Genomic DNA, 23,020 nt, shown 5'->3' on the forward strand with positions numbered 1-23,020 from the left:
GACATGATGTATGCAATTGTCTATATTGCTATGCACATGTGTGTACATATCAGTCCCAAAATATATAGATAGATTTCGACAATTTTGGTTGATTCAACTCAATTTCTCTGTATTTTGACCCCAGAGAAACAAAAGTATTTTGCCTAAAATTTCAAACATTGATCACCACTAGAATGGAATGTATGCCTAGACCTTTTAAGCTTTTTTTCTTTGTATTCTACTCTATGTTCCTTCTTAGTATCCTATTCTTTTATGGCCAAGGACTGAGGTTTCAGTTTCGAGGCCGTTTTGGCCAGATATTGTGGGTTTCGACCAAAACCTAAGATTTTTCTAGGCACAGTCGAAACTTGGGATTTTTCTGGGCCAATTGAAACCTAGGTTTCGAGGCCCAGAAAATTGTTTTTGTCCAGTTTGTTTTGTGCTGCTTACTTTTAACATCTTACACATTCCATGAATTAGTTTCACACAAAAAAAAAAGAAAAAAAAGGTATTTGTGGTTTGGACCCAAGTTTGCTAGTGTACGTTGAATGCTACTGTGCGCTAGCCTTATTCTAAACATTGACTACATATAATTTATCTACTAGAAATGTAAATATGCAATTAAAACAATCAAAACATACATTAGGTTAGGGAAATACAGGTACACAATACTGTCTTCTCACTACCACATGGAGTTTCTTGTGGGTCTAACACACAAGTTTTGTACCACCAAAGATGTCGTTAGTGCTCTTTTGAATGTAGCGCATATGTATCCTATGACATATCTTGTGCCCAACACTATGTCTACATACAATCTTCAAAAAAATAAATTTGGGATAAAAAACGATACCTTCAAGCTCCAATCATGCAAATCCAAACCGTAGAAGGGTTGAATGAGTAGAAGAATGCCAAAAATTAGGAAGAAGTTGAGTGTTTTGGAAAAATCCCTCTTGGCAGTGTTGAAACTTGCGGAACTCCAAGCTTTTGGTTGATACCAAGTGTTGAAACTTGTGAAATTTGCGAAACTAGTACAAACTAGTTTCGAAAAACCTTGGTTACCTCTTGGAGAATGTCGAAACCAAGTTGTCTCAGTCAAAACTAAGAACCGTGTTTATGGTTCTCTGCACTGCCTTGCTCCATTTATGACTGTTGATGATGTAGATCGAGCTGTCAGAAAGAGGATTAAATGCTCGCCCAATTTTGGTGCAATTCTGGTTCTCTATTTCTGCCATCAAACTGGTCCAAGAATGGACTAATATGTGTTATTTTGAGTGTCCAATGGATTGTATTAGCCATGGGCTTTATGCTTTTGGGTTTACTTTTATAATTGGTCAATTTTATAAGCCCAAATATTGGAGATTTAAGTCCAACACGGGATTATTTGTTATTTTATGTTTCTTAGTCATTAAGAATATTAGGTTTCTGTATTTTGAGTATTCTAGAAGTCTAGTTATGTCTTTTATCTTTTTCTTAGTGAGCAAGTTATTATTTGTTAGGAAGTTTGGGTCTTAAGTCAATAGGTTTCTAATTTTAGTTTGTTTCCTTTTTAATTTCTTACCATGTATTGAGTCCCTAACCTCTACTATATATAGAGGCATTGTTGCAACACAAAGACATGGATTGATTAATTAAATTGTTTGTGAGCTATTCTTACTCCTTAGACCTGAGAAAGGTTTGCTCAACTGAGGGAGTTGAGGGTGAGAGACCCCAGCTAAGATAGCCATTCCCCTACCCCCTTTCTTCTTCAATCAATTCTCACCCTCTTCCTTTCTTTCTTCTTTGATTTTTATCTTTGTCTACTGTTTAAAGTGAGATTGAACCCTCTAAGATCTGATCAGAAGAGCACACATCCAGGCTACCGAATCCAATTGTAGGGTTTTCCCCGGAAGAGATTTCGAGTGCGTATCTTCCAGACCAGATCTCCAATTGCTGCAGGATTTTGAAGGTTTGTTGAGGACCTTAGGAGGACCAATCGATCCAAATTTGAGGATCTTCCAAATGCTTCCAACTCAAGTTCTTGAAGAATCACAAAAAATTTCCTTTTTCTTGCAACCAGCATAAGTCTCAATTCAGGTGGCATAATATGTTCAATTTTTGTATGGTTTGTTCCTCCATATAGGATCTCCATTCCATCCAAATTTCAGCCCCAGTGGAGTCCTATTTGGTGAGATACAATTTATGCAAATTTCAACCTAAATTTGAGTCTATTTTAAATTTCAGATCTGTTCTTACTGTTGAATCTGATCTATTCTAAGTCTTGTTGGAATTTATGATGAATCCTACTGGGACTGATTACCTTGGTAATTAGTCTGACATCAGTTGAACTCCAAGGAGAATGAGAAAAAGTGTGCGGGGGCCGGGGAGAACTGAATAGGAAATAGCCAAGGGTAGACATTAGAATTCATTTCATGGCTTCTATAATAATGACTCGCTGTGAGTAGTAGGACCCAGGTCTGGTTAGGAACTTTATGGATGTTCAATTGGATCTCTATGCAGGTTTCAGGATGGAGGAATTGGATAAAATTAAGGTAAGGAGGACGAGAAGCTGTGACCTTCTGTTCAAAACACTGTGTGTGCAGTGTGTGTTTGTCTCCAGCTTTTCCTTATCTTTTATTTAATCTCTGGAAAAAAATCAGTGATCAGCTTTTAATGGATACTGTAATCATATGTAGATCAAAACTGGAAGCCCCAGATACGTCTGGGAAAAAGTCCTATATGGGCACTATTTCTTCCATTTGAGGTATCCAATAGGGCTGAAATTCTGTGGACAGGAAGACCCAAAGGTCCCCTGCTCACACATCAAGTTTCAGCCGAAACAGAGTTTGCAAGTGGCAAAATAAAGCATTGACAAATTCAGAAATGCCAAGCGGAAGAGGGTGCATGGACTATTGAAAGATTGCATGGACATTCATGGATGAGTGTATTATTAAATTTGAGTCTGAAATTTGACATGTGGCCAATCTAAACCAGTTCCCTAGATATCAATGGTTGGAATTACCACATCTTCCTTCAATGTGGCAGAACTAGGGAGTGCCTGTGTGGAAATCTTCCTAGACTTGCCTGATTAGGAAACTTTTGCCTACACTAAAATATGTTGATTGTATGTGATTAATGTAGGTAATGTCAACAACCCTAAGGGGGTATCTCAGTTGGCAAAGACCAACACCTCACAATTAAGAGTTCATGTGTTCAACAATCCTTGGGGCCTACCTATCCCCTCCCAAAAAAAAAAGTATGTAAGCATTTTAGTGTATCATATTTTTTAGCTCTCCACTTTCTATTGTTTTCTTTTGAAAATTTTGAAATTAAGTTCGAGGAGCAGAACACATCCTCTTAAGTTATTGGACTTTAGTGGGAAGTGTAACATCTTTGATGTGAAGAATCTGAGTCACCAACTGCTACTGTGTGTATCTTATCTTGAATCCCAGTCTCCTGTTTTAACAAATTTGGTTGAATGTACATATGCAAACAGGTTTATCTTATCGTTAGTGATAAATTTTTCTTGTTCTCTATACCCTTCTCTGTCTTCTTGATTTTACTCATTCTAGTGGATGACTATTTTATCAGTTGGCTTGGGCTGCATGAGGAAATGAGACTGGATATGCAGAGAATTTGGAAACGAAATCTAGGGAGAGATGACAGATGTATTTCTGATAATGGCAAGGAGGTAGTTCTCAAAAAGTCAAAACTATCTTTTTTCCTTGGCTGCTGACACATTATGAATGTCTAATTTCTATGTATGTTCTAGGCTAGGTTTCCATTCTTAGATGAAGATGTTATCAGGACTTTACTGGATATGCCCTTATGGGAGGTTGCCGAACTAGATCAACCAATGGGTAGAGGAGACAAGAAAATTTTAAGAGAGGTGCCTACAGTTTCTTTTGTTTTATTTACTTCTCTTGTTACTGGATGCATAGCTTGACCACTGAATACTTTCTTAATGACTCATTGCAGTATTATTATGGTGCAAACTGACAATCAAGAGTAAAATATGAGGGCCTGTTCTGGTTTTCTAACAATCGACTATCAAATAGAGGGGAAAAAAAAAATTAGTGCGGAATCCACATTTTACCTAGACAAGAAAAATGTTTTTTTTTTTTTTTTTTGGTAATGAGAAGAGAAAATTTGGTGTGCTCCGGAATGCATTTTATGGGTTTTCCTCCTTGTTGTATTGGACATTGCTGATATAACAGAGTCCATGGCTTAACTTTGTGCTTTTCTTACACGGTTTATTCTTTCAAAGACTCGTCTATATTTGGATGTCTGGGTAGGATTTAATAAAATAATTCAGAAACTAATCTATTTAGTTTCTGATGTTATTTGCATGATTAAGCTCATTTCTAGGTGTTAAAAATTTTGTTGTTCCATAACCGAAAGAGGACTGCGGAAATGCTATGTGTTGACTAAATGATTTATCAACATGGATTTTATTTATTAGGTAGATTCTGCCATTTGCATTTAATGTGTCACATAAGTTAGCAATTAGATGAAAGTTGCTATTCAACAAACCTCTAAGTAGGTTATAGTAGATAGGTTATGTGGTGGCTAAGTTTATTGGAGTGGTAATGTCAACAAATCAGTTGCTGGTCAACTTTCTTAAATAAAGTTATGATGGATTCTTTTGCTGATTGCTAACCAGATACAATGTTGTCTATTGTTAAATTTCTTGAAGGTTGCATTGTTGTTGGGTTTAGAAGAAGTTTCAAGTCTTCCAAAGAGAGCAATCCAGGTATGTTCCCTTGCACACTAAAACTGTGACATGTCATTCTAGGGACTTTCCTGCTCTTTTTCATCTCTCTTTATGTTATTGTAGTCAGTTATATTCTTTTGTTGGTAGTTGGTTCCTCCTCATTTGTCCAAATAAAGTTTTTGTCCAAATGAAGTTAAAAGGTTGTTTTAAAGGTACTTTGAGAACTACCTACCATTCTCCTATAGTGTATGATAAAAGGGATTAGAACTCTTCAGCTCCTTCTCTGCTTGTTACTTCCTCTTCCTCTATCATCTTATCTTCCCAAACTGCCAAATAAGTATTTGGTAAATAGCTCTGCTATGAAAATAAGGTGCCCTCCTACAACAGTCAATGTTGAAGAATCTGATCCTGTTCAGATCACTGCTATGGCCTCCCCTGAGGTTGCCACCATCTTGGAAATTCTCGTAGTTTCCTGCCAGCCTCTCAGTGCACCAGAACCTCCGGGAGAGCCTCAGCTGGTCAACGCAAGTCCTCCCAGAAGTTCCCCTCTGGTAAGCAACCAGCTACAGTTCAAGGTTACAAGAGAAGAAATTGCAATAGTGGTTCCTCCAAACAGGTCGGCTCCCCTGAATCTTCTGAGCCTTTGTTGCCCCCTGTCTTCCCGATGAACCCTTCTTATATCTGGAATGTCTGAGGTCCGATACCAATACATATCAGCCAATATGGTATGATATATACAGGTACTTTAAACCATGCACATGTCCCTTTGCTGTCTCCTTGAAACTCATGTCCTTAGACCAATGCCCCCACATCTCCTCTTCCATTGCCTCTTCCTAGTCCTTCCTCCCCAACTATTTGCATTGCCCAAATGGGCGCATTAGGTTCTCTGGAATCACATTCTCCTCCGTGTCACTGTCATCTCCTCCTCTGCCCAAGCCATTCACCTATCCATTTCCCCCCTCTTTGGGTCCCCCCCTTGCTTCCTCACTACCATATATGCTCTTAACTGAGCTCAGGACAGGCTCTCCCTCTAGTCTGATCTCCATGCCTTCGCCCCCTACTCTGTCATCCTCCCTTGGGGCCTGGCTGTGGATTTTAACGTTGTCCGTGCAAGCCATGAGAAGGTTGGGGAAGTCCCCATCAACCTTAGTTTGGTCCAGTCCTTCAATGACTGTATTGATAATATTGCCATGAAAGATTTAAGATGGTCCAGAGCCAAGTATACCTGGCAAAACCGCAGGAGTGGTTCAGCCAGGGTTGCTTGTTGATCTTCCCTTCCTGGTTCTTACTAGAACACTACAAAAGGGATGGTAGTAATTGGATCAATTTTTGATCATTTATATTGATATTGTGGATGTAGACCATTTGTAAAATTGTGCCACATGCTCATAGGGCCAGGATCACATAAAACTTAATTGTTTGACCTTGCCATCGAGCTGAAGTTGAAGTGTTTCCTAGGAAATGTACCATATGCACAACAAGAGAGAGAGAGAGAGAGAGAGAGAGAGAGAGATGCATCTCTGACTACCTTCTTTTAATAAGAAGAGATCAAAATTCAATAGAGATCATACCATTGAAAGGTGCAACTCAGAATATCGTTCTTTAATATATTTTTTTTCCTCAAAATGGATATCCAGGCCTTTGGACTGACTAGTCCCACGGGCCGATATCGTCCCCACAACTGTGTGGACTAGGTCATACCGGGTTTGAATGAGAACCATTTAAATTTCAGAGAAAAAAGTGAAGAGCATTAAACACCCCCATGTGAGTGGCCCCAAGAAAGTTAGAGGAGTCAAACTCAGAACCATATGCTTCTTGAGGCGAAGGTCCTTGCCAACTCGGCTACCCCATTGGGGTTATCTTTTGTTAAGGACATACGATGGTCAAGTAAATGCTAGGAAGACAATGGTGAAAGAGATAATAGGTATGCTGGAAAATTGATGGTTATTCAAGTAATATAGATGCTTCATACACTTGCTCCTAGTCCTTGACTAGACAGTTCCCATATTAGCTCTATGGATTTTCTTGTGCATCACATGAAAAACTTAACAACTTAAACAACCATAACATGAGATATAAGGACAAACAAGCTCTGTTTTGAAAGGACAAACAACATTAAATGGAAATGATGACATTAGTTGTCGTGATGATTCTTATAGAAATTAAGAATGTGAAAAGAAGGCCCAACTCTAAGTAGTTTAGGAATAGTGGCATTGAGTTTCTCGACCCTTCGACATAGGATTAGTCAGTTTTATTTCTCGATGGGGGCAGGAAGGGGTAGAACTCAGCGGTAGAATATCACCTTAATGTGGTGGAAGTCATTAGTTCGAGCTTGATTATCCCTAAACCCAATGTAAGCTTTTCTATTTTGACTTGTACAACCGCTGTGATCGAATGAGAATGGATAAGAGGCTCGTGCGATTGACGTGGGGGGCATTAAATGGAGTGGAGAAATCAAATGGAAGACATTTATCTGGCTACAAGGACTTTGCAAATGTAAATTGACGGAGATGATCAACATGAGGATGCCACAATTCACGACAAGGAGTATATGAAAGAATGGTAAATCAAGATAGTGAAATCTGTTTGGTAAATGCAGTTGTGCTTCAAATTTTGGAAGCTTAAGTATTGGCAGCGAGAAAAACAAGCTATGTTTCAAAAGTAAAATGGGCTCTATAGATATGTATCTTAAGTATCGATGAGTATCGGTTGTGTATCGATAAATATCGGTTGCATGTTGGTGAATATTGATGAATTGGTTCGATATGAACTGATACGCATGTAATTCAATTGTTTGGGGCTCAATTGTACATATCGAGAGTATCAGTATGTATCGATGAGTATCGTACAGTATGGTTTGATACACTTCAATACACCTTGGTACATGTATCGTGTCGATGCCGCTGATACCGATACGTATTGGCTGATACCATATGATACGCACCAATATAAACCATGGGTATTATTATATATTTGTGGGCGTAACCTGGTTACATTGAAGAGTAAGAAGCATTTGGTTGTGGCTCGATCAAGTGCATAGGAAGAATTTAGAGTTATGGCTCATGGAATATGTGAACTCCTTTGGTTGAGAAGGCTGGTCCAAGAGTTGGGGTTTGATACTAAGGCACCCATGCGTCTCTATTGTGATAATAAGATTGTCATAAGTATAACCCACAATCCTATACAACATGACCGGATGAAGCACATAGAGGTGGACATACACTTCATAGAAGAGAAGATTCTGGATATATATGCACTCTTTTTTTGAGGACATGTGATCAGTTGGCAGATATCTTCACAGAAGGGTCATCCATCATTAGTTCAATACCCTTTGGTCCAAGCTGGGAATGTATGCCATTTATTCTTTAGCTTGAGGGGGAGTGTTAAGAGTTTATGTATTAAGAATACTTTGAGAAGTAGTTTATTTACTTGGTTGTCTTATTTTTTATTTTTCCTTTTTAACCTTTTGCCGACCTGGGGAGGTGTATGTAATCTATTTTCTTATGTTAGTGATTCATTATAGGTGGGAAGAGCTCTCTCTTCCATACGACTCATCCCTTTCTCTTCTTTCTCTTCTTTCTCTTATCTTCTTCTTCCTTCCTCTACTTCTCTCTTCTTCTCTCTTACTTTGATCCTTGTGGAAAAGCATTCTTCTTGGAAAAAAAAAAGGGGGGGAGTACATATGTCAGGGGTAGCAAGAAAGAGGGATGACAATATCTAGTCTGCTCCCTTTGGTTTAGCCCAGCCTGCCTGCCTGCCTGGTTTTGGCCTGACTCTTTTTTTTCCATTCAATATCTATAAGCTGTAAATTAATTGGTAAATTATATATGCTTTGTTGTTCATATAATCTAATTGATGGCAATGGCCTGCATGACCCATAGGAGGATTAAATTTTCGTCCCGACTGATTTTAAATGTAAGACATGGCAGGTGTGAAATGATGAGCCTAATAGCTTCAAAGTTTTTTGTCAACGCTTTTGGCCTGAACTTCTGTTTTACACATTGGTCAAACAGGTTACCTGGCTCTTAAAATAAATGACATCCTTTAATGCCCATGATGATCATAATACACTCCTATAGAGGAGATGCAGTACAAGGCCAGCATAGGAGAAAGAACAAAAAGTGCCAGCTCAATCAGGCCCCTATTTTTTACCAAAAAATAAAAATAAAAATCAGGCCCGTATTTAGGCCCAATAGCTTAAGTTATAAGCAGCCCACATTAGGCCATGACTAGAGATATAGTCAGGCCCATACACTGGTTAACATGGGAAGGATATTTAGTTGGTTACTATTTTGTCATAGTTTTTATTTCTTTGTGCTAGTTTTAGTTACTAAGCCTTTGGCAACAGAGGAGTTTCTTTTTGTATGTTATGGCAATTTAGATTTTATAGAAATTTTCTATTTGTAAGTTGTGAGCTACTCAGTGGCAAATCACTTTCTATTTTTGTTATCAATACCTCTTATTTTATAAATACAAGAGGGGTACTACAGCCCACAATTTTGGCATTCAACCTATTGTCTCTTCAATGGAGCAGCAGCCCCTGTGGGGAGACAAAAGAAACCCAAGGTGGTGACCAAGGATTAAAGTATCGGTATCGGTCGCAATATCGGCCGGCCAAAATTAAGATACGTATCGGAGGATATCGTTTCGTATCGGAGATACGCTAAAGATACACACATAAATGGATAGGAAACACTTTTTTATACACTTTTGCATAAAAAAATAGTTAAAAAAAACTATATATAATATGTATTATGCATAAACAGTAAATTGAGAGTATCGCACTAAGAATCCAAGGTTTGTAGTTGTCCCATAAATGTAAAATCCTTGTTCCCAATCTTGATTTCCACTTTAGCAGATGGAGTATGGACATTTTGTGAAATTCTATCCTATGGGCCAGAAATTCAATGCCATGGTTACTTGTTCCATTGATGAGGATGACGTAGTTGAAATGATCAAGTCATACCACTTGATGATTGTGATGTTGCATATGATAATGGTGAGGATATTCAAGGTGTCAATGTTACATGACATTACCACTAGCACTAAGGAAGAGAGCAACACTGAAGAGAAAGAAGTTTGGCACTACTACAGAGATTGAAGTAAAAGTTGACAATACAATTTCGGAAGATTCTATGGGAATGCCCATTACATTTGAGATTGATCCTGAGATGGAGTTTATCAAGTTTATGATTCCATCCAAGTTCTGGATACAGAGCCCACGTCTTGAGGATTTCATGCCCAGCTATCATGAGTTGCCAGAGTACTTGTATAGGCTGAAATTGGGCATTCATCAAGCACAGCTGATTCCTCAACTCTATAAAACTGGAGGACAAGTTTTATAAGCCGAGGAGAGCTGATGTAGTATAAGGCCAGCATAGGAGGAGAAAACCAAAATGGCCAGCTCAATCAGGCCCCTATTAAGAGGGCTAATAACTTAAAACCAGCCCACATCAGGCCACTTGAGTTTTAATCAGGCCCGTACTTGGGCCCATACGCTGGTTATAGCTTAACCCATAAAGAGTCAATATTTCTGCCACATATGAAGGATATTTAGTTAGTTACTCTTTTGTCGTAGCTTTATTTCTTTGTGCTAGTTTTGTTAGTAAGCCTTAACCAACATAGGAGTTTTTATTTATTTGTTATGGCAACTTAATTAACATGGTTACAACTATTTTTTTTTTAATTTTTTTGGTAAAAGGTTACAACTAATTTGAAGTCTGGGCGTAGCATGGTATTCTTTCTACCACTAATACTTAGATGGCTTTAAAATGAATATTTGGCAATCTTTATGATATAGAACACTGATATTGATAAAATGACTTGACCCGTTTAACCATTTACTGGATAAAAAAGTAGAAGGAACTTTTTTATTCAATGCTGAACCGGACCTATTTATTATGTTTATGAATAAAGATAAAGTAGTCAGAATTTTGTGGATTAAAAAAAGTTAATAATAAGAAAAAGAAACAAGTTTGCTAACAATTACAGATTTCTTGTTTGGTCCACCAAATATTCTAGTCTTGAATCAGAGATCATTCGATATTTTTGGAATTTGGAAATTTGGAAGGTAATATGAAGAGAAGAGAAGATAGCTCACTACAGTAAAAAAAAAAAAAATTGGTGGGGAATGTCCCAGAAGAAACTGAGCGGGAGAGCCAAATGAATAGTGTTACAAACCCAAGATCTGTAACCAGTAACTTGAGAGAGTAAGAGAAGAGAGATTGAGAGAGAAAAAAGAGAAGAGAGATTGCAAGAGGGGAGCAGCCGAGTGTGTTTTCCAGTCCCCCTTACCATCAATATTTATTAACACCCAAAGTAGTACAATCAAACTAGGAAACTAAGTCCTTGTGCCACAAGCAAGATAAAATAGGAAGTCTATCCTAATTAGTAAGTAGAGATCTATCCTAACTAGGGAAAGAAATAAACTAAAGCAAGGAAGTAAAACTCATCTACGATAGGGACACTCCCCATATCGTGGTACATATCTTAACACTCCCCCTCAAAGCTGGAGTATACATATATCAAAAGAAAACTTCTAGCTTGGACCAACAAGAATGGAAAATTAAACATAACATCGGTCTTGAGTAGTAGTGGTAGATGCTAGAGAGCGCAGAGAGAACTCCAATCATCCACATCATAAAGTCAGTAGCATCAAAGGCGCTTCCCAAGGAAGGCAGGTAGTAGGTAGTAGGTAGAAAGCAGCAACAATAGGTTGCAAGGGTAAGCATATATCGACATCAGGTTGTCGGGGACCAAGAAGCAACATCAGGTTGCCGAGTATTAAGTAGCAGCATCGGGTGTCGGGGTAAGCAAATACATCATCAGGTGCCGAGGTACAAGTAGCAACATCAGGGTGCCGAGGTAAGCAAGTAGCAGCCTTAGGTGCCGAGGTAAGCAAGTAGCAATAGCGGGTGCCGAGGTAAGCAAGTAGCAGCATCGGGTGCCGGGGTAAGCAAGTAGCATCATCGGGTGCCGAGGTAAGAAAGTAGCAGCATCGGGTGCCGAGGTAAGCAAATAGCAGCATCAGGGTGCCAAGGTAACAAGTACCAGAATAAAGCAGATAATATAAGAAGTGCAATTGAGTAGATAATAACTCCAATCTCCCCCTCACGTGTAGCATTACACGTGGACATACAATGTCCAATAATTAGCATCTCAAAGGATGAGTAGTACATATAATCCCATGGTCAAGAGCAAAAAAAAAAAAATAATTTCCAATCTCCCTCGCACTATAGCAAATTATCTTTATGCAAGTACCAATTTTCTAAAAAATTGTAACCCAAACTGATGATGCAATCTAGGGGTCCAAGACCCTAAATTGGGTGCTATCTGCCAAAAAAATGGTAGATCTATAATTAATCCATGCAATCTCGATTTTGAACCCAATTATGGGCCCAACCAAGAGAAATAGAACCCAATTCCATTGAAGTAGTGGTAATTTGGTAATTGACAATAAACCAGAATTTGCAAGGGGCTGTTGGTAAAGAAAAGTAGGAATGGAATGCCGGTAATAATTGGATTTCAGTTATAGGCAAAACCAAAAACAAAGAAGGGGTAAACTTGGAAGCACAATAAAATAAGGCAAAGGGTGGATTAGAGGTAATAGTGACATAAAGCAGGGGTAATAAGGAAAACACAAATAAAAATTAGATTTCATGCAGTGGGGACTAAAGAATAATGATGACACATGTCACATGGAAAGAAAGAAAAGGATGTCAATTTAACAAAGAAACAACTCCCAAGAGGATGTCACGTTGAAGAAGGGGTATTCTTGGAAGCAAAAGAAAAATTGGGTGAGGGCACGATTTAAGGAAAAAGAAATCAAATTGGGTTGTCTTCAACTTTCGTTTCCAAGCAGGAATAGAAGCAGCGGAAACCCACGAATAGACAGATTTCAACCCTTCGACCAAGAGATCGCAGCCGAGAAACAAGCAAATCAGTTGCAAAATTTTTGCAACCCTTGATCAACATATCAGTTATTCACCTTGCAAGGAACGACGAGTGGTTGCAACAATGGAACATCAGAAAGTTAGAAGCGACATGCAACTAGCAAGAAATCAGGTTGTCTCAACCCTTCATAGCAGAAAATTAGAAAATCTTCAACTTCTTCTTCTTCTTCTTCAGAGCCCATAGCAGTAGATCAGTGGCAGAAAATCATAAGAACCCATGGTTGTAATCAACATTATCAATCAATAGCACATAGCAAACAATCAGCAAAAAGTTTGATCATCAGAACAAGGGATCAGCAACTCTAGTTCAGAGGAACAATCATACGATTGTAACGGAAAGAAAAATCCCTTTTTCAACCAGCAGAGATCGAACAATGATTTGGGTTTCTTCTCGATAAACCCAGCAGCAAGCTAGATGCAGTCGACTATCTCTCCAACAATTGACTCTAGCAGAACGTCGATACCAATATTGCAACAACTAATAATAAAATCGCAGCAGCAGATGGAGGCTTGGATCAGAAACGATAGCAGAAATCAGAAACCATGGGGATCAGTAGCAGTAGCAGTAGCATTAGCAACAGATAGGTTATTTATACAAATAATCTTCATGAAAATCATCAGATGCAAAAGACCTTGGAACGGCTCTTAAAACTGCTACTGGTTACAGCTCTGATACCTTGTTACAAACCCAAGATCTGTAACCAGTAACTTGAGAGAGTAAGAGAAGAGAGAGAGATTGAGAGAGAAAAAGAGAAGAGAGACTGCAAGAGGGTAGCAACCGAGCGTGTTTTCCAGTCCCCCCTACCATCAATATTTATTAACACCCAAAGTAATACAATCAAACTAGGAAGCTAAGTCCTTGTGCCACAAGCAAGACAAAATAGGAAGTCTATCCTAATTAGTAAGTAGAGATCTATCCTAACTAGGGAAAGAAATAAACTAAAGCAAGGAAGTAAAACTCGTCCACGATAGGGACACTCTCCATATCGTGGTACATATCTTAACAAATAGAAAGGTTCATTAGGTTGGGAAGAGATTGTGGAAGTTTTGAGAAGATAATCTACTTTCATTTAGTGATTTTTTGATAATCGAAAACAGGGGATCTTGGGTACTATTCAAAATTTAGAAGAACTACCTGAAAGGGACATTGAACAGCTGGAAAAGGCCTGGGCCTGCTTTCGAAAGTAGAAATGGAGCCATATGAGTTTCGAGTGAATGGGTACTATAAGATAGAACGAGAAAAATTGAATTTGATTGATTCGAATTATAAGAATTTGTTTTCTATTTTTAAGTCGTAATCTACTTGGTAGCCGTTGCTTTCTATTTTTGTAAGCCATACTTCTTAGTTTATAAATGCAAGAGGAAGGCTACTACAGCCCACGATTTGGGCCAAGAATTTTGATTCTTCTTCAATGAGGTAGCAGCTCCTATGGGGAAGTAGGAGCAACCAAGGTGGTGAATCCTTGGCTGGTTTTGGCCCAAATCGAGGGCTACTAGCCTACTACAACCCATGATTTGGCCCAACAATTTTGATTATTCTTCAATATGGCAATTGGCAACGGCTTCTGTGGTGTAGTAGCAACCAAGGTGGTGAATCCTACCAAAGGCCAGTGGTAGTGAAGCCCTGGTCATATCTTCTTCTTCTTTTATCTTCTTTGGTTTTTTTCTGCATATTATCGGCTTTGCATGGTAGTATTCCTTTGCATCTTGGCCTGCTATTTGAGGATGGAAAGTGGGTTCAGTCTTCTCCATACTGTTGTGAGGTATTCTCTTATACCTTGTCCACATCCACTGTTAGTTCTACTTAGATACAACAGCTTGTGTTTTTAGTTTACTTCTTTAGTTCTGTCTTCTAGTTGTTGCTGCTGTAACTGTAGTTTCAACCCTTTGATTGAGGTCAAATTTGGTGAGTTTACTTCTTACCCTTTTGCTTTCCGTCAATCTTAGGTTTTTGGAGTTCATTGATATTGCTGATTTGAAGTTATTCAAGTTTTCCTTACTAATTCTATGTTTATCTTGTTTCAATTTTCTGTCCGCCTCATTTACTCCTAATCTAACCATTGATTCTTGAAGATATTTTAGTCATAAGTTCAGCAGCCTTATGCCAGAATTGAATCAAAATTTCAGCCCCATTGGTTGGCTGGTATTCTGTCCTGTGGATTAGTTCCCTGAATCTGTCCTATATGGTTAGTGGAAAGCATCAAAGAGCCAATATTAAGGGAAATTTATGATAACTTTCTTTTAAGTGTCTCAGAGCAAAAAGGACCGCTACCTCATTAGTCATGGCTAATTTTATTCTAAATATCAGTTCAGCTTCTCCATGTGCTCTGGCACTTCCCCATATATAATTGGTAAGTTGAGGTATCACGATTAACATGCGTTGCCAGGGATACTCATGCTTTTGCTTCTCAAAAATCTGTGTTGTGTGCTAACATACATGAAAGCACCGGGTCCTGTTGAGCTAGTAGCTGATCATTGTCAACTGCAAAATATCCCTCAAAATCTAAGGAAAAGCACTTTAAAAGCCTGCATATTTTTTGATCGGGCTGGAAATGAGAAATTTTTCTCAAGTACTGAGTTGATTCACTAGTTCATTTACTATATTTTCCTCCAGCGGTTTTATCAAGTATAACCTCCAACAGAGCTGATTGGAGGGTAAAGATCTATGTAGCCGACCCCATTTAGTTGGTGTAAGGCTGAGTTGTATTTTTTTTTTGGAAGTTTGAAATTGGAAGAACCTGAGACTCAGATTTTATTTTCTTTTCCAGTTTGGTTCGAGAATAGCAAGGGAATCAAACAGGAAGAATTTTGGAAGCAATCGTGCAGCAAACCAGGCATCTGCAGGAAGTGAAGTTATCCACATGCGAACAGGGGCAACTTGACATATTTGTCTTGACACACTGTTTAGTTGGCCCCATTTTTAGTAAAGGTAGCCACTTCGTTATGTCTTATGTCCAAGGGGGAGGGCCGTGTGATCGTTGTTTTGGTACTAACCTTTGTTATTTTTGTGATCGTATGTCAATTAGCCAGGGCCTTGATCTGCAAAATTCTTTTCCCACATCCTACGAAGAGAGAAAACAGAAGACAATGTGAGCATTGGTTACAGGTTGATGTTGGCCCTTGCTTCATGGTTTCTTCCTCACTGAAGAATGGATTGGAGGGTATGTAGGAAATGAATTTTCCCTGCATCATTTATATGATGAGACGACCCTGTAAGAATGAAAATGGCAACCTCAATTTGAATTGTTCTTTCAAGAGGAGGGAAGACCAATGGGGTACAGGCCATATTGGTCAAACCCATCAAAGTTGTTGGGGGCGTGGGAGCCAAGTCATTGGTGATTTAGACTCATTTTGGTTCCTTGTTTGCATAAATGTTTGTAACATTCCAAACTTCCATATATTGCATGTCTCTACGCCCAGACACAGGCGGGTGTGAAAAGACTGCTCCCCTCACCCCCACAAACCCCCGCGCGACCTAGTTCATTTGGACCAATTGTGGTTTTAATTTTCCTTTTCATATGTCTTATTTATTCAATTTATTAGTAACATTCATATGGCAGTGATTGTCACAGAATGAGGTTCTAATGATGTATGCCTAAACATTCTGCTGTTGGAAGATGTGAGAATGGTGGGGAAGGGTTCAGACAATACTGTTGTCCAAACATATGGATATTTAGAAATAATCTCTGAGTTTGAAGTACACCTATTTGATTCAAAACCCATCCGCAAAAAAAAAAAAAAAAAAAAAAAAAGAAAAAAGAAAAAGTGATTAAAACCTCTTTTGTTCATAGTCATGGAACTTATAATTTTCTTGCACGTCCAACATTACTACCATTTTAAGTCTTCCTTATTTAAGTTAAGGCCCTTAAGGGGAGAGGGATAGGTATGCTGCCGATATCAAGTATGCTAGCGGATAGCACCAATAGGAACACATGATGGAGTATCATTCAGGAAGGATATGAGGGTCATTTTAGAAAAAGAGAAGAGAGAGATAAACACAATGGGTGCTAGCATACTTGATATCGGTGGCATACCCAACCTTTTCCCTTAAGTTAAATATGTTCCATTTTTTTAAGTGCTTTTATTTATGTATTTCTTTTTTAGTGTAATAGTATTTTAAAAGACAATTTTATTAATAAAGTACTTCCTTATTTAAATTTGACCATTATGGCATATATGTAAGGGTTTCTTTTCTTTTCCTGTTCTAAGGACATTTCTAAAACAGTTTTACCAAACATTGTTTCTATTCCACCAAAGTATTCTCATTGCAAGAAATCGAAAATGAACACTTCTGTAAAAGAACACTCTTCAGGGATAGAAGTTTTAAAACGGCCCCTAAGGTGTCATTTGATGACACTCTACGAGAACACTTCTGGTGTTCTTCTATTCTGTAGGAATGCAAATGGAATAAAAACGCATTTGGCATGTTCAATTCATTTTTGTATTCTTGGGGCATGAACCAATGAAAAAGAATAGATACAGAATAGATTGCATTTTGTTCTTTTAACTAGTTGAAAGAACAAAAGGCAAGCCTATTCTCATTTTATTCCCAATAAAAACACCCCAACCAATGCAAACACAAAACCTTCTCCTACACAAGGGAGGCTTCACCTTACTTCCTCACGAGGAACCCTAACGAGTTCCCCCTGAAGTTAATTTGGTGAAACGTTGCTCGTCCATAGGAAGCAATCATTGCCACTTCTCTTACAAGAACCCTAACCTGCATAGGTGAGAATCTCACCATTACCCTCTCTTTGGCCACCTCATAAAATATTTATTTACATTTACTACGTAAAAGAAGGGGAAAAAAAGAGGGAAAACAAAAACCCCTCAAAAAGAAAGAAATGGTGCACTGTGCATCGTTTCGGCCATAATGCTCAAGTTCTTATGGCAATCTCTGGAAAAACAATCGATCCTTCCCTCACTTGCAATAATGGGTGCAACAAGACTGGGTTGGACCAGACTTCTTAAAACCCTAACCCAACCCTGAGTCCCCTTAACTAGGCCTAAACCCACCCTGACCCTGATTTAGGGCCGCAAAACTTTAACCCAGGCCCAACCCTTCAGGGTTCAACCCAACCCTTACCTGCCCTTATTGGACCTAATTTTTCAGGGTCGGGCCGGGATGACCCTGATTGACCCTGACCCTGATCCTGATTTACCCTGGTTTGTCATCAAGGGCCAAGTATACCTTGATCCTGACCCTGCAAAATATGAAATAACTAAAAAATAAAAAATATTCATAATAAAGAGGAGATTAAAAAAAAAAAAAAGACGTGAAGTCACAAATTACTTGTCATGAGAACATCCTAAAGCAAACATTCAAACAATACAAATAACTCCAACTATTATAGTAAATAAAGAGGAGATCATCCTAAGAAAGTAAATAATCCAAAAAATTTCAATTATTTGTCATGATAAATAAAGAGATCATCTTAATAAGGCAAACAATCCGAAGATCTCAAAACCCTTGTCATGTAAAACAAAAAGGAGAACATCCTAAGAAAACAAAAAATCCAAAGTCAACATCAAGGGCAAAAACCAGGGCCAGGTTAGGCCAAAAGTTAGGGTAAAAAAATCAAGGCTGGGTTCAGCGTGGGCTGGGTGGGTTAAAGACATCAATCCTTACTCACTCTGACCCTGACTCAGGGTCAAAAATTTCAAGGTCCGGCCGGCCCTCAGGGTCAAAATTTTTTGGTCGGTACTTGTTCGGGATCAGGGCAGGCCAAGGGCTGGTTCGGGCTGTTAGGGCCAAACTTGCACCCCTGCTTACAATCCCTGTTCTTAAATTTAAAGGTCTCAACCAGCTATAGAAGCTCTGCTTTCATAGAGGCATTTCTTCAAGCTACTTTATGAACTTTTGTTCTAATTTAGCTTAGCCCTATTGTATTTGATACTTTGTTACGTGCAAGCCTTACACGGTTAAATAGATTAGTATTTTATTATTTTGGGTTAGTTAGGATTTAGTGGTTGAGTCAATATGGGTTAATGGTAGGTTTTTTTATGGAGTGTGTGTTGTGAGCCATTATGGTTGGTTATGGTGTGCATTTGGAGTTTGTGGTGTTAGTAAGAGTTGCATTAGTTATGGATGACTTCTCTCAATACCTATTTAATAGGATGCTATTGGAATAGAAGGTAAGAAGTTGAAACCCCTATTATTTCTCTTTGGAGATTGAGGATCGGATACCTCCTAATTAAGCCACATAATTTGTTATTTCTTCTCCCTATTTCTTCTCTCCTATTTGCCTAATTTCTTTTTGTCAAGATAAGAAGTAAGGGCCGTATCAACTTGGTATCAGAGCATGGTCGATCCTAGAACAACGGGTATGAAGATTGAGATCATTGAGGCCACGCATTCATCCGTTTGGGACATAATGGTGATCTCCAACGAGATGGCTAAAGTTTGTCGACATGTCCAACAAAATTTAGCTGAATTGAAGGAGGACATAAGAAAAGAAGCACATTGTCAAACTCATGAAGTCTTATTGGATAAGTCTAAGGAACATGTGAAGGGTTTGAGTTTGAACAAAATTATTGTAATTGTAGAAGAAGCAAGATTAGATGATGAAATATTGCAACATGAGAAGATTCATATTTGGTCACGTGACAGAAAGATTTATGGTGATACTAAGTATTTCACTTCATGAATTGATTCGGTTGTTTGTTTGAAGATTCACCAACTTATTGTTTTGATGGGGCTTTACCAAAATGATGTTTTCTTTAGCAAAATTTTTATTTGGGATCTTGGTAAAAATATAAATTATGTTTGTGTTTCAATCTTGAGAGTAAGATTGAATTTATGGGGGATGAATTTGTTACATGCGAGCCTTGCACGGTTAAATGGAGTAATATTTTATTATTTTGGGTTGGTCAGGATTAAATGTTTGAGTCAACATGGGTTAGCGGTAAGTTTTTTATGGAGTGTGTGTTGTGAGCCATCATGGTCGGTTATGGTGTATACATGGAGTTTGTGTTGTTATTAGGAGTTACATTAGCTATGGATAACTTCCCTCATGTACCTATTTAATAGGATGCTATTGGAATGAAAGATAAGAAGTTGAAACCCCTATTATTTCTCTTTGGAGATTGAGGGTCAGCTACCTCCTAATTAAGCCACCTAATCCGTTATTTCTTCTCTCTTATTTTACTAATTTCTATCTGTCAAAATAAGAAAAGAGGGGTTTGGCTGGGTAAGGAAAGTTGGAACTTCAGCTACAAGGACGGTTTGCTTTAGTTTCTGGGGCCAATGAACGTAAAATTTAAAGCCATAATTGAGTTTCTATCTTTTCTGTTCCTTTCCTGATTCATGAATAAGCATTGTAGAGGTTGAATAGTGAAGAGTTCTTTTCTTGTTATTATAGCTCAAGCCAGTTCTGATTTTTATTTTTATAATCAGCACACAAGAAATGTTGTTCCCGGGTTAAGGATGTATCCGTTCTAAAAATTACTGGAGGTTAAATGTTTGTTTTTTTTTTTTTTTGTTCTCCTTCTCATTTTATTTGTAATAAAATGTATAGGTCTTTTTAATATTTCAACATGGAGAGCATTCAATTCTAAGAGTTTTGGGATATCCAGGCCTATGGTTCCATCGTCTACATGGATAGTTCTGAAAATTCTTCAAAGCAAAAGAGATTTTATGTCTCATTCTGTTTTCTAACTGAAATGATTTTTCTTTCTTCTTCGTTATGAAGATACTCACCAACTCATCTGGTCTATTGTTTGATTGAACCTAGAGCTAAACTAAACTATTTATCCTGACACATTTCACTTGATGGTCCTAATCCATATGTTTTAAGCCTTTGATATCAATAGTGGTGCTACATTGTGCTTGTCTTTTGTTGCTTATTGAGTTGGATTGGAATTGAAATGCTGACTAGAAATTGTATCAATCGGCTAAGTGCTATGTGTTCCTTATTAGAGAAGTATCTTGGATTCCCAGGTCTAGAAGAGTATGATACACTAGTATAATCACAAAGTTATGTTGGCAAGGGAAAGCATTCAAATAGGTTGGCCTTCAGCAGAATCTCAATCCAAAAATCTTTTAAGAAAGGTCTTTTCTTCAATCTCGTTGCACTACTTTGTTGCTGGTCTTTGAAGCCTAAATTATCATTTCAATACATGTACACATTGGGTATTATCTTTGAAGCATGGTTTGTGGAGCGATCTTGTGGTTACTTGTAAATTTCAAATTCTACTTGATGGGTCTTTAGCTCAAATTGGTAGAGCGTTTGGAACATGAGCATGTCTCAAGCATGTTTCAAGGGATGGTGGTTCGAATCCTACAAGATTTTTTTATTCAATTGTTCATTGCATGTCAGTGCAGGCAATCATCCACAAACATTTTGATTATAAATAGAGGAAAGCAAAAGAAGCAATTTGCAATTGGAGTGCCATTGCTAGAAAATGGAAGCAGCGGTTTGCAAATGGAGGAAGCAAGAAATCTTCGAATGATTAGATTATCTGAGGTTGTTTCTACTGCAGTTCAAACTAGCTTCTACCTTTCTCCTCAGTTAAACAGCTCAGGAATCTGTTATGGGGTCGATAGAGAAAATGTTGGGTTCTATTCTCACTTGTTCGTAATGCCACTGAAGTCCGATGGTTCTTTGTATCATGGAAGCTCTTACCAAGTCATATAATGGAGATCGATCTGCTTCTGCTTCTAATCATTCTTACTTTTGGGTCCTAAATACCATAATTTGAGTGAAAGAAGAATCAATTGGCTTCTATGAACAGTGATTTGAGAGAATTGCATTGAAAATAGCTCAAAATAATATCCTTTCCTAAAATAATTGATCTAGTTCTGTGTGTTACAAAGATGAACATAGGGAATCTAGGATTTCAGATTTCAGAAACAGTAATTTTAGCTCATGTTACTATATTATTCCCTTAATAAATCAATCAAGTTCTCTATGTTACAAAGAATAATCTGTGTTATATATTTACATTCCAAAGTGTAGACATAATTCCACTTATTTGATCTATTTTTATTTTGAGTTCAAACCACCCAAATTCACCTGAACTATACTTGGGTAATCTAGTTATATATTACGCTCATTAGTAGGGACATTTTTTTCTAAATCCAGAGGATCAGACAAGACCTTCTATAGACCTCAGATTCTGAAGGGAGGAAATGTGACATTTCATAATTTAATCCTATTTTGTCATGGACAATTTTCTTACATTTATTATGTATTTCTTTTAAGTGTAATGATATAATAAAAGACAATTACATTAACAAAATACTTGTATTTAAGTTAGATTTGACCATAATGGCATTTCTGTAATTATTGATTTATTATTTATAAGTGAATTTATATAAAGTGTCTGTCAAATGTTATTTCTGTTATTTTCCTGTTCTAAGGATAAGGACATTTTTAGAACAGTTTTACCAAACGCTGTTTCTAATCCACCAGAATAATGTTCTCAAAGCATGGAATCGAAATGAACACTTTGATAAAAGAACACTCCCCCAAGGATGGAAGTATTATTAAACGACACCTAAAGAACCTCAGGTGGAGATGGATGTTGTTACTTTGTTGCCGTTGGGGGTTTTGAATGTTGGGTGTGTGGCTCTGGCAACGTCTTATGTTGATATTAAGGCTGTGTTTTGGGGTTTTTCTCTTCCCTGGTATTCCCTTTTTAGTGATGGTGATACTGATCAACATGGGTGGTTGAATCAACCTAAGGAGCCTTCATCAATTTCTTGGGTCAAATGTTGAACCCTTCCATTTTGACCGGTCTAAGTTTCCTATTGACTATTCATTCTCTCAAAGTCGTGGTCTTCACTTTTATCCCCTTCAATGGTGATTATTTACAATCACTTTCATATTGACATTGCCAACTTTGGATTTCTAGACCCACCTTCTTTAGAACCTGTTGGTTGATCTTTTCCATTCTGATATAGCCAAAATAACCTCTCGGTGGGGGCCATGACACGTGTCGCCTCTGAGACACGTGTCCACCGCCAGACGAAGGTTCCAAGAGACCACTCACACTCGAGCACGCGCAATCACCGAGGCACGCCCGCAGAATCATGCGGGATCACGTCGTCTGCATGAGGGGAATATTCCCCCCAGAAGGTTGGACGTATTCGAGTAGGACTCTAAGAAGGCCGAAGGGGGAAAAACCCTAAGGCCAAAGAGCTATATAAGAAGGCACGGAAGAAAGGGGAAGGTAAGCTCTAACACCCTCACCATTACTCCCTTATTGAACTGTGCGGCCGACCCTGACTTGAGCGTCGGAGGACTAACCCCGGACAAAGTTCCGGGCCTCCGTCGTCTGTGTTTGTGTAGGTTGGACCAGCGGGGTTTTTGGCAGCAACAGATTGGCGCCGTCTGTGGGAACGACGGTAATGGTGGGAAGAACCTACAACCGAAGAAGGACGAGAGCGACGTCCAAC

The 23,020-nt window shown here is 38.2% G+C and overlaps 1 protein-coding gene across 3 annotated transcripts in view; it reads left to right on the forward strand.

The window, feature by feature from the left end:
• The window catches only part of LOC122078703 (asparagine synthetase domain-containing protein 1), an 80,256-nt gene extending 63,936 nt beyond the window's left edge, over positions 1-16,320 (forward strand). For 2 of the 3 annotated variants that reach the window (XM_042644801.1, XM_042644803.1), the window contains exons 11-15: positions 3,547-3,646; positions 3,728-3,844; positions 4,652-4,708; positions 15,390-15,550; positions 15,652-16,320. In XM_042644801.1, coding sequence (XP_042500735.1) covers positions 3,547-3,646; positions 3,728-3,844; positions 4,652-4,708; positions 15,390-15,503 — 388 coding nt within the window. In that variant the 3' untranslated portion in view covers positions 15,504-15,550; positions 15,652-16,320. Of the gene's footprint in view, positions 1-3,546; positions 3,647-3,727; positions 3,845-4,651; positions 4,709-15,389; positions 15,551-15,647 lie in introns of all 3 variants that reach the window. The other variant, XM_042644802.1, reaches the window with a different exon arrangement.
• Positions 16,321-23,020: the final 6,700 nt, after the last annotated feature.

The sequence above is a fragment of the Macadamia integrifolia genome, chromosome 5 (genome assembly GCF_013358625.1).
Source record: "Macadamia integrifolia cultivar HAES 741 chromosome 5, SCU_Mint_v3, whole genome shotgun sequence".
Classification (NCBI taxonomy): domain Eukaryota; kingdom Viridiplantae; phylum Streptophyta; class Magnoliopsida; order Proteales; family Proteaceae; genus Macadamia; species Macadamia integrifolia.